The 15,724-nt window shown below is 24.8% G+C and overlaps 1 protein-coding gene across 4 annotated transcripts; it reads right to left on the bottom strand.

Annotated features, from left to right (window-relative positions):
* Nucleotides 1–1,344: 1,344 nt before the first annotated feature.
* Nucleotides 1,345–13,820, bottom strand: LOC109605428 (uncharacterized protein CG3556). Of its 4 annotated transcripts, none has more exons than XM_049968870.1 (6): nt 13,802–13,820; nt 7,947–8,061; nt 7,328–7,819; nt 7,115–7,275; nt 2,432–2,981; nt 1,345–2,374 (listed from the first exon to the last, which is right to left on the bottom strand). In XM_049968870.1, the coding sequence occupies exons 2-6, from the start codon at nt 8,032–8,034 to the stop codon at nt 2,313–2,315; spliced, it is 1,353 nt and encodes a 450-aa protein (XP_049824827.1). In that variant the 5' UTR covers nt 8,035–8,061; nt 13,802–13,820; the 3' UTR covers nt 1,345–2,312. The 4 variants fall into 4 exon arrangements, with proteins under 4 accessions (XP_049824827.1, XP_049824828.1, XP_049824825.1 ...); XM_049968871.1 differs by lacking the exon at nt 13,802–13,820 and adding an exon at nt 13,506–13,721 and having other exon boundaries at nt 7,115–7,269; XM_049968868.1 differs by lacking the exon at nt 13,802–13,820 and adding an exon at nt 13,506–13,718.
* Between the last annotated feature and the right edge of the window lie 1,904 nt (nt 13,821–15,724).

Raw genomic sequence — 15,724 nt, 5'->3', positions numbered from 1 at the left:
ATACTTAATTTTTATTTTCAAATATATTGAAAAATTGAATTAATTGTCACATTTAAGATCATAAACATTTAATTGAGTTGCTTTAAATGTTTTCCATAAAATATATGAGTTGAAATTATAAAAATAAATTTTATTTTGATTTAATTTAAACTTTTAATAAATTTAATAATTTTGTAAATTTAATATTTATAAAATTTTGTTTATTATTTATTTTTTTTATTTTATTAAATATCATTTGTTAAATATCTTGAATTAATTTAGATGTTTTACTTAATTATAAATATTTTAAATAAATTATCAGATAATAATAATAATAATAATATGTTTTATAATTAAAATTTAAATACTTTAGGTTTAAAAAATTAAATTAATTTATATTTAATATTATAAACAATTTAGTTATTTTTAATATAATTTATATTAAAAACTATTAACTACTTATCTGTTAATTATTTAAATATTAAAATGTCTCTATTCCTTTATTCCATTATAAAAGATTTACTTGATACATGTAAATATTAATTTTATTTTGAAATTGAGTTGAAATTATGAAAATAAATTTTATTTTGATTTAATTTAATTTTATTAATAAATTTAATAATTTTGTAAATTTAATATTTATAAAATTTTGTTTATTATTTATTTTTTTTTATTTTATTAAATATTATTTGATAAATATCTTGAATTAATTTAGATGTTTTTTCTTAATTATAGATAGTTTAAATAAATTATCATATAATAATTTTTCAAGATTATAAAGAGATTTATTTTTAAAATATTAATACTTATTTTTTATTTTCAAATATATTGAAAAATTGAATTAATTGTCATATTTAAGATCATAAACATTTAATTTAGTTGTCTTTAAATGTTTTCCATAAAATATATGAGTTGAAATTATGAAAATAAATTTTATTTTCATTTAATTTAAATTTATTAATAAATTTAATAATTTTTTAAATTTGATATTTATAAAATTATATTTATTATTCATTTTTTTTATTTTATTAAACATTATTTGATAAATATTTTGAATTAATTTAGATGTTTTTTTCATAAAATTCTTCTAAAATTTAAATACTTTAGGTTTAAAAAATTAAATTTAATTTAACTGCTTATCTATTAATTATTTAAATATTAAAATGTCTCTATTCCTTTATTCCATTATAAAAGATTTACTTGATACATGTAAATATTAATTTTATTTTGAAATTTTTTAATTAATTCTTATCTGTTTATGATAATTAAATTTTCAAACAAATTATGTTTATGTCAGTGTTATCCTAACACATATACAAATGTAGAATTTAGGTTGATGCTGTGTGTGATTAATTAAACAAATAATCCAGTTTGAATGGTTTATTATCTTTTAAGCCAAATTCATGTAACAAAATAATCAATTTTCAACAATCTCTTTGCATTTCATAACAGTTTTCAACTAATGGTCTAAAGCTACATGTAAAAAACGTTTTATTTTTTTTTCACAAAAATGTGTATCATCTGGCCTGTATTGTCACCTCTACAAATGCGGTATTAAAAAATCATTTTAACCAGCACAACTCCACAAGTCCACACGATTTCAATCAGTCAACGAACAAAATCGAGTGGACTTGTCAAAGATTTTATCTCTCTGATTGCTTTTGCAACGTGTGAGGTATGATTTTATGGAACAGTTTCGGGGGAGGGTATTTTAGATAGGAATTGTACATACCCTGCACATTATGTACTTGATTTTTTGTATCCAGTATACGTTATCTAAACTAAAAACAGTGTCGAAGGCAGCAAAAAATTTTTAACACGTGTTTCTCATTAAAAAATTCATATACTAACTTTTATATAATATATACTTTTTGTTAATTTTTTTTTGTAAATATATGATTTTCTATATATATGTATAATATAAATAGGGGGGCTATATAATAAGTTTGCAGGAAACAAGCTCTTGAAGTAAAATCGTCTAAAATCAAATATGCATCAAGCATTTCATCATTAAACCTAAATTTTATACACAAAGCTTCTTCACAAAAATCACATCCAAAATTAACACAAAACATGAATATATATACTTTCCTTACATGATTAGAAAAACAGTTACATAGTTTCCATTTTTTTTTTAAATCTAAACATCCAATAAATAACTCAACGATAGTTTACCTAATACGATAGTGAACCAAAGAGTTTTATTTTCTTGATTATTAGAATGTCAAGCATTTTAAATCGGGAATTTGTTGGTTGCCCCAAGGACACTTTAAAAACTCAACGTGTCCTTGGGGCCTGAAATTGCTTTCTGATGCCACTCCGCCGTTTGTGCCTTACAACTTTTTGTACCAGAACAAGTAGTGGTCACCCTCCTCGATCAGCAGGTCATCAACACCTAAAACAAATTGAGGTTTTTATTTGTTCGGCTTTAAAGGTTGGAGGAAGGACGTACCAACTGGTGCCACCAGTTGATTGGCTGGCGGTGCCAAAGGGTCGGGAAACTCGGGCAATCTGTAGAGCAACCAGTAGTGATACCCCATGGGCTCCTCCTTGTAGCCGGCCAACGTGTGCACGTAGTGGCCGTTCGGCCATTCGCTGGCCTCGAAGGCGAACCTCGGGTCCAGATCCATCGCCAGCTGCATCACGTTGTAGAACGACGTGTTCCTCGGCGCCGTTATGCTGATCGAGGTGTTCTCCGTCACGTTGGTGCCGAACCACAGCGTATAGGTGACGGTCACGTTCCTGATTTCCGAGTCGTTGCCGTGGTTGGAGCTCGACTTCCTCGAACCGTCGATGTCCACGTGGTTCTCGATGTCGCTGTCCAGCTTGCCGCAGTCCAGGTTGCGGATGGAGCCCAGGCCTCGGTCGGTGAGGGCCAGGATGACGTCGGCGGTGAGGCCCGGATCGGTGAAGGCGCCGTCGGGGTCCTGACGTTGTTCGATGTAGGACTTGGCGGCGCTTACATTCCAGTGGTTCGAAGCCTCGTTGACGTCTTTTAGAGCCTGTTACCAAAGGAAAACACACAAAACGATGTCAATTTGGGGTTGTTGGATGTCCTGGTTCTAATTATATTGTTATGGATTATTAATTGAGATGCAACTCCTTAAACATTTTAATGAAAGAACTCCAGATACTCTCTTCCAAAGGGGAACCCACAAAATCTGGTTTAGAAGAAGTTGTTTTAACAATATAGTTTTGGACCTTTCGTCATCTATAATTTTTACTTTATTGAGCTGATATTCTTTGATTTTAAGGAGTATGAACTTCCACATTGGTTGTATGTCTATGCTTAGATGATTATTTCTTGTATCTGTAGATAAAACAAAACAATCCTTGGATATCAGAATAAAAGAACCCAAGACACAAATTTCCAAAAAAGAACCCACAAATCTGGTTTAGAAGAGCTAAGAAACAACTCCGTAACACCCAATGGTAAAAAACTAATGTTCATTGATGAAGTTGTTTTAATGATATTGTTTTGAACATTCGTATCTATGATTTTTACTTTGTTGAGCTGAAATTCTTTGATTTTAAGGAGTATAAACTTCCACATTGGTTGGATGTCTATGCTTAGATGATTATTTCTTGTATCTGTAGATAAAACAAAACAATCCTTGGATATCAGAATAAAAGAACCCAAGACACAAATTTCCAAAAAAGAACCCACAAATCTGGTTTAGAAGAGCTAAGAAACAACTCCGTAACACCCAATGGTAAAAAACTAATGTTCATTGATGAAGTCGTTTTAATTATATTGTTTTGAACATTCATCATCTATGATTTTTACTTTATTGAGCTGAAATTCTTTGATTTTAAGGAGTATAAATTTTCACATTGGTTGTATGTCTATGCTTAGATGATTATTTCTTGTATCTGTAGATAAAACAAAACAATCCTTGGATATCAGAATAAAAGAACCCAAGAAACAAATTTCCAAAAGGGAACCCACAAAATCTGGTTTAGAAGAGCTAAGAAACAACTCCGTAACATCCAATAGTAAAAAACAAACGTTCATTGATGAAGTTGTTTTAATTATATTGTTTTGAACATTCGTCATCTATGATTTTTACTTTACTGAGCTGTAATTCTTTGATTTTAAGTAATATAAACTTCCACATTGGTTGGATGTCTATGCTTAGATGATTATTTCTTGTATCTATAGATAAAACAAAACAATCCTTGGAAATAAGAATCAAAGAACCCAATAAACAAATTTCCAAAAGGTAACCCACAAAATCTGGTTTAGAAGTGCTAAGAAACAACTTCGTAACATCCAATAGTAAAAAACTAATGTTGATTGATGAACTTGTTTTAATAATATTGTTTTGAACATTCGTCATCTATGATTTTTACTTTGTTGAGCTGAAATTCTTTGATTCTAAGGAGTATAAACTTCTACATTGGTTGGATGTCTATGCTTAGATGATTATTTCTTGTATCTGTAGATAAAACAAAACAATCCTTGGATATCAGAATAAAAGAACCCAATAAACAAATTTTTAAAAGGGAACCCACAAAATCTCGTTTAGAAGAACTAAGAAACAACTCCGTAACATCCAATAGTAAAAAACTAATGTTCATTGATGAAGTTGTTTTAATTATATTGTTTTGAACATTCGTCATCTATGATTTTTGCTTTGTTGAGCTAAAATTCTTTGATTTTAAGGAGTATAAACTTCTACATTGGTTGGATGTATAAGCTTAGATGATTATTTCTTGTATCTGTAGATAAAACAAAATAATCCTTGGATATCAGAATAAAAAAACCCAAGAAACAAATTTTCAAAAGGGAACCCACAAAATCTGGTTTAGAAGAGCTAAGAAACAACTCCTTAACATCCAATAGTAAAAAACAAACGTTCATTGATGAAGTTGTTTTAATTATATTGTTTTGAACATTCGTCATCTATGATTTTTACTTTATTGAACTGTAATTCTTTGATTTTAAGGAGTATAAACTTCCACATTGGTTGGATGTCTATGCTTAGATGATTATTTCTTGTATCTGTAGATAAAACAAAACAATCCTTGAGTATCAGAATAAAAAAACCCAATAAACAAATTTCCAAAAGGTAACCCACAAAATCTGGTTTAGAAGAGCTAAGAAACAACTCCGTAACATCCAATAGTAAAAAACTAACGTTCATTGATGAAGTTGTTTTAATTATATTATTTTGAACATTCATCATCTATGATTTTTACTTTATTGAGTTGAAATTCTTTGATTTTAAGGAGTATAAACTTCCACATTGGTTGTATGTCTATACTTAGATGATTATTTCTTGTATCTGTAGATAAAACAAATCAATTCTTGGATATCAGAATAAAAGAACCCAATAAACAAATTTCCAAAAGGAAACCCACACAATCTGGTTTAGAAGAGCAAAGAAACAACTCCGTAACATCCAATAGTAAAAAACTAATGTTAATTGATGAAGTTGTTTTAATTATATTGTTTTGGACATTCGTCATCTATAATTTTTACTTTGTTGAGCTGAAATTCTTTGATATTAAGGAGTATAAACTTCCACATTGGTTGTATGTCTATGCTTAGATGATTATTTCTTGCATCTGTAGATAAAACAAAACAATCCTTGGATATCAGAATAAAAGAACCCAAGAAACAAATTTCCAAAAGGGAACCCACAAAATCTGGTTTAGAAGAGCTAAGAAACAACTCCGTAACATCCAATAGTAAAAAACTAATGTTCATTGATGAAGTTGTTTTAATTATAATGTTTTGAACTTTCTGCATCTATGATTTTTACTTTATTGAGCTGTAATTCTTTGATTTTAAGATGTATAAACTTCCACATTGGTTGGATGTCTATGCTTAGCTGATTATTTCTTGTATCTGTAGATAAAACAAAACAGTCCTTGAATATCAGAATTAAAAGAACCCAAGAAACAAATTTCCAAAAGGGAACCCACAAAATCTGGTTTAGAAGAGCTAAGAAACAACTCCGTACCATCCAATGGTAAAAAACTAATGTTCATTGATGAACTTGTTTTAATTATATTGTTTTGAACATTCGCCATCAATGATTTTTACATTATGGAACTGTAATTTTTTGATTTTAAGGAGTATAAACTTCCACATTGGTTGGATGTCTATGCTTAGATGATTATTTCTTGTATCTGTAGATAAAACAAAACAAGCCTTGGGTATCAGAATAAAAGAACCCAATAAACAAATTTCTAAAAGGGAACCCACAAAATCTGGTTTAGAAGAGCTAAGAAACAACTCCTCAACATCCAATAGTAAAAAACTAATGTTCATTGATGAAGTTGTTTTAATTATATTGTTTTGAACATTCGTCATCTATGATTTTTACTTTGTTGACTGAAATTCTTTGATTTTAAGGAGTATAAACTTCCACATTGGTTGGATGTCTATGCTTAGATGATTATTTCTTGTATCTGTAGATAAAACAAAACAATCCTTGAGTATCAGAATAAAAAAACCCAATAAACAAATTTCCAAAAGGTAACCTACAAAATCTGGTTTAGAAGAGCTAAGAAACAACTCCATAACATACAATAGTAAAAAACTAATGTTCATTGATGAAGTTGTTTTAATTATATTGTTTTGAACTTTCTTCATCTATGATTTTACTTTATTGAGCTGTAATTCTTTGATTTTAAGGAGGTGATTGGATGTCTACGCTTAGATGATTATTTCTTGTATCTGTAGATAAAACAAAACAATCCTTGGATATCAGAATAAAAGAACCCAAGAAACAAATTTCCAAAAGGGAACCCACAAAATCTGGTTTAGAAGAGCTAAGAAACAACTCCGTAACATCCAATAGTACAAAATTAATGTTGATTGATGAAGTTGTTTTAATAATATTATTTTGGTTCTTTCTCATCCATGATTTTTACTTTGGTGAACTGAATTTTTTTTATTTTAAGGAGAAAGTTTCAACATTGGTGTGAAAACTATGTTTAGAAGATTGTTTTTTCTTAATATAGAAGGAGCTTTCAATGTCAGTCAGTACAGAATGCCATCATTAAGACAATCATCAGTTCTACAAGCAACTTCAAATCAATATGTAAAGTCTAACTCCTTTAAGTGACACAGTTTCAAGGACAGTTCAAGGTTGACAGACAGAGTATAACAGCAAACACAAACCTGGATGGTGAGGGCGGTGTTGTAAACGTTGCCGAACCCTCCGTCCGGCTGCTGCTGCCTGGCCAAGCTGATGCTGGGCCTCCTCAACGAGTGCTGCAGGTTCCTGTGCCTGTGATCCTTGACGATGCATCTCAGCGCCAGTATGGTCATCGCGACTGTGTCTACAACGTGGAAACTTTATCCTTCACCAAACCGATCAACCGACAGTCTTACCGATGTTGTGATCTTTGGCGGTGTTCGCGATGTCCAGCAGCCGCCTGATCTGCTTCTTCCTGACGTGCGCCCGGGCGCTGCACGCGCTCAGGGTGGCGTAGGCGAACTCCAGGTCGTGCACCGCCTCGTGGTGCTGCAGCGTGGCGATCAGGTCGTGGCCGTGGAACTGTCTGGGGTCGTAGCACAGGGAGCTCAACGCCAGACAGTACTCGGCTAGTTGCGGGGGTGTTATGGGTACTTCGTGGTGCCTCCAGAGCATCACGACGATTTCAACCTCCATCTGTTTGGTGGACAGTTGGATTTCCAAGTAGGAGGGCAAGATGGAGGCGGCTTCCTCGCGGTCGACGAGCTGAAGGGCGGTCAGCACTTTGGGGGTGTCGTTCCGCCAGCCCCAGTTGCCCTCGCGTTGCGTCGTCAGCCATGACAGGGCGCGTCTGAGGGCGGTCTCCTGGTTCTGGTAGTCGGTGGTGAGTCTGGAAGGCTCTGTCGTTTCTGCAAGGGTATTGATTGCTTTGTTGAAATGTCGTTAAATTAGATTGAACTTTTGTTGACATTTTGGAAAGGGTAATATTTGGGGTGGAACATCGAGTTGACCTAATTAATGATAGTGTTTGCTTACCTCTTGCATCATATCTAGTTGTGTTGAAGTCTTTGGCTAAAGTTAATACCAGTAGAGAAGAGAATACAAAAAACGAGAAATAGGCCATTTTAGGGGTTCACCACATTGAGTTATGCTAAAAAATATAAAATAGCTTAATTATTATTATTATTTACAATAATATTATAAATTAAAAAAATGTATTATGATTTTATTATAATGATTACTTAAATATTCTGTCAATTTATAGTTTTACAGTAAATAAATATATTTATAATTGATTTTATATTTTATTTATTCATTTAATTTTAAAATCATGTTTTTATGTATATTTAATTTCTATAATTTTATATATATATATATATATATATATATATATATATATATATATATATATATATATATATATATATTCATCAAATAATATATTATTATTATAAATATATAATGTTAATTAAACATTATAAAATAGTAATTGTAAAAGAAAGCCAAACAAACAATTAACTATTTTTATACAAATCTTTACATTAAATTTTAATTTTAGTAAATGAAAAAAATTACATCTCATAATTAAAAGAAATATTTTATTTTGTTTACTTTGGGTAATATTAATTACACACATTAATGTCAATTTGGTAAATATATTTATTTATTCATCCAATTTAATTTATGGTTGTATTTGTTAATAAATAAAGTCATTCACCTTTAACAAAATTAAAAATATTTCTATTATTCATTTATTATTTTAAATGATTTTATTTATAATTAAATGCAAAAATTCATAACAATAATTATGAACATTTAATTTCAAATTTTTTTGTGTTTAACCAATACAAATATTAAAAAAAATAATTTATATACAATTAATATTTAAATTTAAATATACAGTATAAAATTTTAATTAATTAAATTATTTTTTTTATTATTTATCATATTGATTTACTTCTGTTTCTAAAAAGATATAAAGTTGACTTTAATCTCGTCTTCTTATAAAACATAATTGTATTTTATTTAATTATTTATTAAAACTAATTAATTTAAATTTACTTCTGAAAAAGAAATAATAGTTACTATACAAGTAATATTACTTATTTATTAATTTAATGGTTTTGAACTCATTCATTTATTTTGTGTATGTAATTAATAATTTCGTAATTAAAATTGAAAAATATATTAATACATATTATAAAAATTATATAAACAAATTAATTATTTAAATATTATTAGATATTTTATTTTTATACAGTATTTATTGTGTGAAATTTATTTCAATTAATAATATATCTTTTTATTTTTATTATAATTTAAATTTAAATATTGAATTTAATTAAATGTTTTATCATACTCATTCATTTCTTTAATATCTTTTATATCTATAATTAATAATTTAATATTAACAATTTTTTTAGATTGAAAAAAATATTAATACATTATAAAATAAATAAATAAATAAAATTACGATTTAAATATTATATATTTTTATATATTATTTGTTGGGTGAAATTTATTTAAGTTATTAATATGTATTTTTATTTTTATTTTTATTTGAAGTTACATATATTGGATTTAGTTAAATTTTTTTATCATAGTAGTTAATACAACATTAATTAATTTATATTCAACAATAATATATGTTATAATTGAATTAATTTAATTTTATAGTAGTTTTAACTTAATTAATTAATTTTTTATTTTTATTTTAATTTAATATGGATAAATTAGTATATATGTTATGTATATAAAGTAAAATATTTTTACTAACATAATAAATATTTGTCAGTACACAAACAATTTAAAACAAAAATGGAATTTTAATATTTATTTACATTGCATTAATTATATTATTTGAAATTTGTTTCATTTAATGATGTTTTTAAAGTATAATTTTAAACAAAATTTTGGATGTTTTATTTCAATTTAAAATTCAGAACAAACAACTCATTGAATTTGATTAATTCTTTTTTGTTTTAAAATTTTAACAGACCACATTTAAATTGAAAAATAAAACTTCTTTGTAAATTTAGGTCTTTAATATTTTGTTTTTAGATTCTATACAAAGGAATATTATATTGAAGTATGACATTTTAATTAATAGTTTTGTATAATTAAATATTAAATGAATGAATTACATTAAAATATAAATATTTTATATTTTTATTTTATTTTGTCAGTTTTAATTATTAATTTACTTAATTAGTTTAAAAACTGTATTAAAAAATATACATTCAAAACTGTTGAAATTTATTTACAACTTTAATTGTTTCTGGAGGAAATAAATTAATGAATTTCTAAGTGGTTTATTATAGAAGTCGTTGAACTAATTGAATAACTTAGAATTAGTATTTTTTTAATAATTAAGTTCCAAAATCGATAATAAAATATTTAATATGCAAATTATAAAACATTAAAACTATATATCAAAAATAAAAACTATTAAAATTAATTTAATTACTTACTATTAAATTAATTAATTTGTATACTATTATAATAGTTAATTATTTTTTAATAAAAAAATATATTTAACAATTTTCTATTTTTGAATTCATTAATTAATTTGATAACTACGTAATTAATAATTTAAAACTGATAAATTTGTTTAATTTTAAGAAAAATATAAAAATATATATACATATATAAATTATAATTTAAATAGTATTGATTTTGTGTACATTATTGAATTAATATTTAAAAAATTCATTAAAATAATATATATATATATATATATATATATATATATATATATATATATATATATATATATATATATATATAATTTTAATAATTATTAAATTATTAAGTTATTATATAATTTTAATAATTATTTTTAAAATTTTTAAGAGAATATCATATTTTTTACATTCATTTAGAATTCATAATAAGTAAATTTAAGCATTTAATTAAATTTAATGCTAATAATCTTTTTTTTTTTAATATATTTCACCTAATCTGAAAAGTATTAAGAAAAACGACCAAATTTATTTTTCAAAATTTTTCTTTTTCAACAGCAAATTTATAAATAATTTCACTGTTACTAATTATATAAATTAATACTTCAAAAAATAATATTTTCTATTGTAAAATGAATAAAATAAATAGATAATATATATTTTTAATAATTTATTTAATTTAAAATTATGAAAAAAAAAACAATTTATTTTTATTTTTTTTTTAGTTTTAAGATAACATTTTAATTACTATTATTAAAAACTACAAATTTTTATTAAATAATAAACTAATTAAATAAATATTTTTTTATAATAATCGTTGATTTTAATTGTAATAAATTTAAAAAAGTATTAAGTATATTTTTAACTTATTAATTGTTATTCTTAAATTGATATTTACTTAATTGACAATTTAAAGTTGTTATTTTTTATGATATGAAAGAGATTTATAAATAAAGTTATTATTCATAATATTACCATTATTTTAAGACATTTTTCGTACATTAGAATTTATTATTTTTGTCATTTTTATTTATCTATTTTACTATACTTATTTAATTTTTAATTCTATATAATTTTAATCTTTAATATTTTATATTTTTTCTATTAAATTTAAAACAAACTCGTTTAATTTATTTTTCTGTTTTATTATATTATATACTTAATTATACACTTGTATTAAAATTACTATTATATTAATTAATTTATTTTAATCATTTATTTTTGTAATAACAATTCATTTTAGTAATTTAAATATATATATATATATATATATATATATATATATATATACATATATATAATATATTCAATTAATTTACAATTTTTTAACCCATATAATAATTTTATAACGTTATTAATAATTTTAAGTTGATAAAATATTAAATAGTACCGCCAATATTTTTAATTAATTAATATACATATTTTCTAAATTTTAATATCTGAAATTTATTTCAATTAATAAAATTACTTAAAATTAAAAGTAGAATTTTTAGTAGAATTTTAAATATTTAATTTAATTTTAATTAAACACAACAACTCATTACATTTATTTGCATTCTGAATTTTACTTGTAAAATTCTTTTTTAATTTTTTTCTTTCCAAACAAAGATTATTAAATTTATAAATAGTTTTAAAATTATAACAAACATTAAACTAAATAAATTATTTAATAATTAAAAGTTTTTTTATGGTTAAAATCAATAAAAAAAAATAATATTCAAATTATATAAATTTCGTAACATTTTCTGTTATGATAATTTATATATTTATAATATTTATATTATTGATAAAATAAATTTTATAATAGTTTTATTTTAATGATTTATTTTTCTAATAAAAATTGATTCATATTCAATTTTAATTTACTAATTTTTTTTTTAAATCCTTTTATTAATTTACACAGTACTTAATAATTTAGAGTTGATAAATATATTTAATTTGTAAATAAATATGTATAAATAATATATAAAAGAATAAATTAGAATATTTTTAATTGTATATAAATTTTAAAATTTGGATATATTTCAGTTGATATATTTTTAAAAATTTAACAAACATTAAACTAAATAAATTATTTAATAATTAAAAGTTTTTTTATGGTTAAAATCAATAAAAAAAAATAATATTCAAATTATATAAATTTCGTAACATTTTCTATTATGATAATTTATATATTTATAATATTAATATTATTGATAAAATTAATTTTATAATAGTTTTATTTTAATGATTTATTTTTCTAATAAAAATTGATTCATATTCAATTTTAATTTACTATTTTTTTTTTAAATCCTTTTATTAATTTACACAGTACTTAATAATTGAGTTGATAAATATAGTTAATTTGTAAATAAATATGTATAAATAATATATAAAAGAATAAATTAGAATGTTTTTAATTGTATATAAATTTTAAAATTTGGATATATTTCAGTTGATATATTTTTAAAAATAATTTTTATTAGTTAAAAATTTGTTTTTTTTATAATAAAAAGTTTGGTAGAATTTTTTGATTTTTTATTTTATTTTAAAATTTAGATTGAATTCATTGAATTTAATTTAATTAGTTTTTAATTAATTGAAAAATTCTATTAAAAAGAATTTTCCTTATTAAATTTATTTTAAAAAGCTTTTTCTTTCTAGACAAAAGAAATTAGAGAATTTGCTTATAGTTTCACTATTATAATGGTTAGTAAGCTAATTAAATAAATTGATAATGAAAAAATTAATATTTATAATGCAAAAATCAATAAAAAAATATTTAATATGCAAATCATAAAACAATAAAACCACATATCTATAGATTAGAGGCTTAAAATCAACACACCGCACTCTATGACTAATACAAAGAAGTCGCAATCGAACTGTACAAAAATAGATATGTTTGTATTAAAATCCAAACCCGCAACAAGCCAATAAATAAAAAAATATACCGCAAAATTTACTTATGTAACACAAAACGACCCCCCAAAAACCCACCATTTACAAAATCGAAGGTTAACAATTATCTTATCTAAGTGATCCTGCGAAAATCCTGCAGGAAAATTAAATCACACAACAAAGCGTAGACAAAACAAAAGACCAGTTGTTTTATTTACTTAAACCCAAGAGAAAATGATAAACTCATACGAACCAGAGACACAATATGCGTGGGCGATGGGGGGATGATGATAAAATACTCACTGGCAACGGGAACGCACTGCCGTAATGGCGGGGCAGGATCAGGAACTGAAACACATGAAAGCCGACGGCGACATCTGGCCTGAAACGGGGAAAGCGAGACGGGGACGCGTATCGATTGCAGTGTGGCGCCCCAGACTTGTTGACTGCCCGATTTTTCGGGGCGAACGAACCAAATGGGGGGTGACGAGGTCTATTTTAAGGACAGCCGAAGACACCTCCGACACCCACGACGTTTTACTGGCGTACCTGGCAGGACGATTAATCCTTCATTAATTTCCTGCACCTGGGGGCGGCGGCTGAATCGGGGTTAATGTTAATTCGGAATTGTTACGCAGATATAAAAATTACGACACCACACACATAACGCACACACGTTCCAGAAAACTTTCTAGAAACCGTAAACCGTTTGACTGTTATGTTAATAATAATCAGGCAGTTTGTATTCTAATCTCGGTTTATCTGGACGAAATTCGCAAACAAAGATCGAGTTGTTAACGTGGGTTTTTGAAGATAATGCGGTGTATGTACGTTGTTATGCGAAAGTTCAATTGAAAACACAAATGGGGTTTATCTGTTTGGCCTGATTAGTTGTCCTCTTAATGGGTTGATCGATTAGGTTCCTGTAAAATTTCCGTCATACTGTTTGCAGATTAATGACAGACATTTTTAATTGGTTTTTGGGGAATCACTTTTTAATTACGGCTTATTTTCTTCTGATTTTGACTGCCATGTTTTTATTTAATAGCTAGGAATCTTTTTATTTGTTATAAAGCTTTTTGTTTTTTTTTTGTTTTGAATATTAATGTTAAATTATTAATGAGAAATATATCAGTTAGACAGTAACTTTTAAGGAAACATTTTTTATTAAAAAAGATAACACATTTTGTGTGTTTGGTGTTAAATTGGTTAACAAAAGATTAAATTCTATAATAGAATTTATTTTTATATATATTTTGTTCAGAAACATAAATAAAGAAAAATATATAAAAAAATTACCTTTCTTAAAGTTTGAAAAATATTTTTTACTACATTTTTACCTCAAAAATATGATTTAATTAATTTGGTAAACATTCTTAAATTAATAGAAAATATTTTAGTTTGTCCCCTCCAATAGTTTTCAGCAAGTAATTCTACAAGTTATATGTTCATATTTATTTTATTTTAATTGAAAAAGTACTCTTAACATTTTTACTAAATTTTTTATTTCGAATAAATTATTTAAATTATAATTAAAATTTGTTAATGATTAATTAAATTGTATAAGAGAATGTATTTCAAACACCAATTTCTGAATTAAAATTATCTCTTTTTGTATTTTCAGAGATTTGAATAAAAAATAATATATAAAATTAAATTTTATCTTTCTTATAGTTTGAAAAATATCTTTTTTACTTCATTTTTACTTCTAAAAATTATTCAAATGCTTAATTAATTGATTAACATATTTTAATTAACAGAAAATATTTTTGATTGTCTCCTCTGAAAATAATAGTTTTCAGTGAGTAATCTTTCAGGTTACATGTTCATATTTATTTCATTTTATTTCAAAGTACTTTTAACATTTTTACTACACTTTTTATTTCGAATAATTTATTAAATGGATATAATTAAAATTTATTATTAAATAATTACATTTTATAAGAGGATGCATTTAAAACATATCCTTAATTAACTTGGTTAACTTATTTATATTAACAGAAACCATTTTAGTTGGTCTCCTCTGAAAATAATAGTTTTCAGTAAGTAATCTTACGTTAAGTTCATATTTATTTAATTTTATTTGAAAAAGTACCCTTAAAATTTTTACTGTACTTTTTATTTCGAAGAAGTTATTGAGATGAATCTAATTAAAATTGTTAGAAAATAATTAAATTGTTTAAGATAATGTATTTCAAACACTAATTTCTAAGTAAAAATTGTTTCTTATTATATTTTGAGATTTGAATAAAAAACAATATACAAAAATAAAATTTATGTAACCTATAGTTTGAAAAATAATTTTTTATTTCAATTTTACTTCAAAATTATTATTCAAGTGCTTAATTTTTTTTTTTTTTTTTTTTTTTTTCTGGGGACAGAGAGGGGAAAGTGTAAACCCCCCTCCGGGCACCGATCCGGAGATCATAACCAATTGGAAACCATATGTGCTAGCACATATGGGGGAAAGGG

The sequence above is a fragment of the Aethina tumida genome, chromosome 6 (assembly GCF_024364675.1).
Source record: "Aethina tumida isolate Nest 87 chromosome 6, icAetTumi1.1, whole genome shotgun sequence".
In the NCBI taxonomy this organism is placed as follows: domain Eukaryota; kingdom Metazoa; phylum Arthropoda; class Insecta; order Coleoptera; family Nitidulidae; genus Aethina; species Aethina tumida.
The sequence above is the reverse complement of the archived record's forward strand: the minus strand, read 5'-3'. Positions and strand labels throughout refer to the sequence as shown.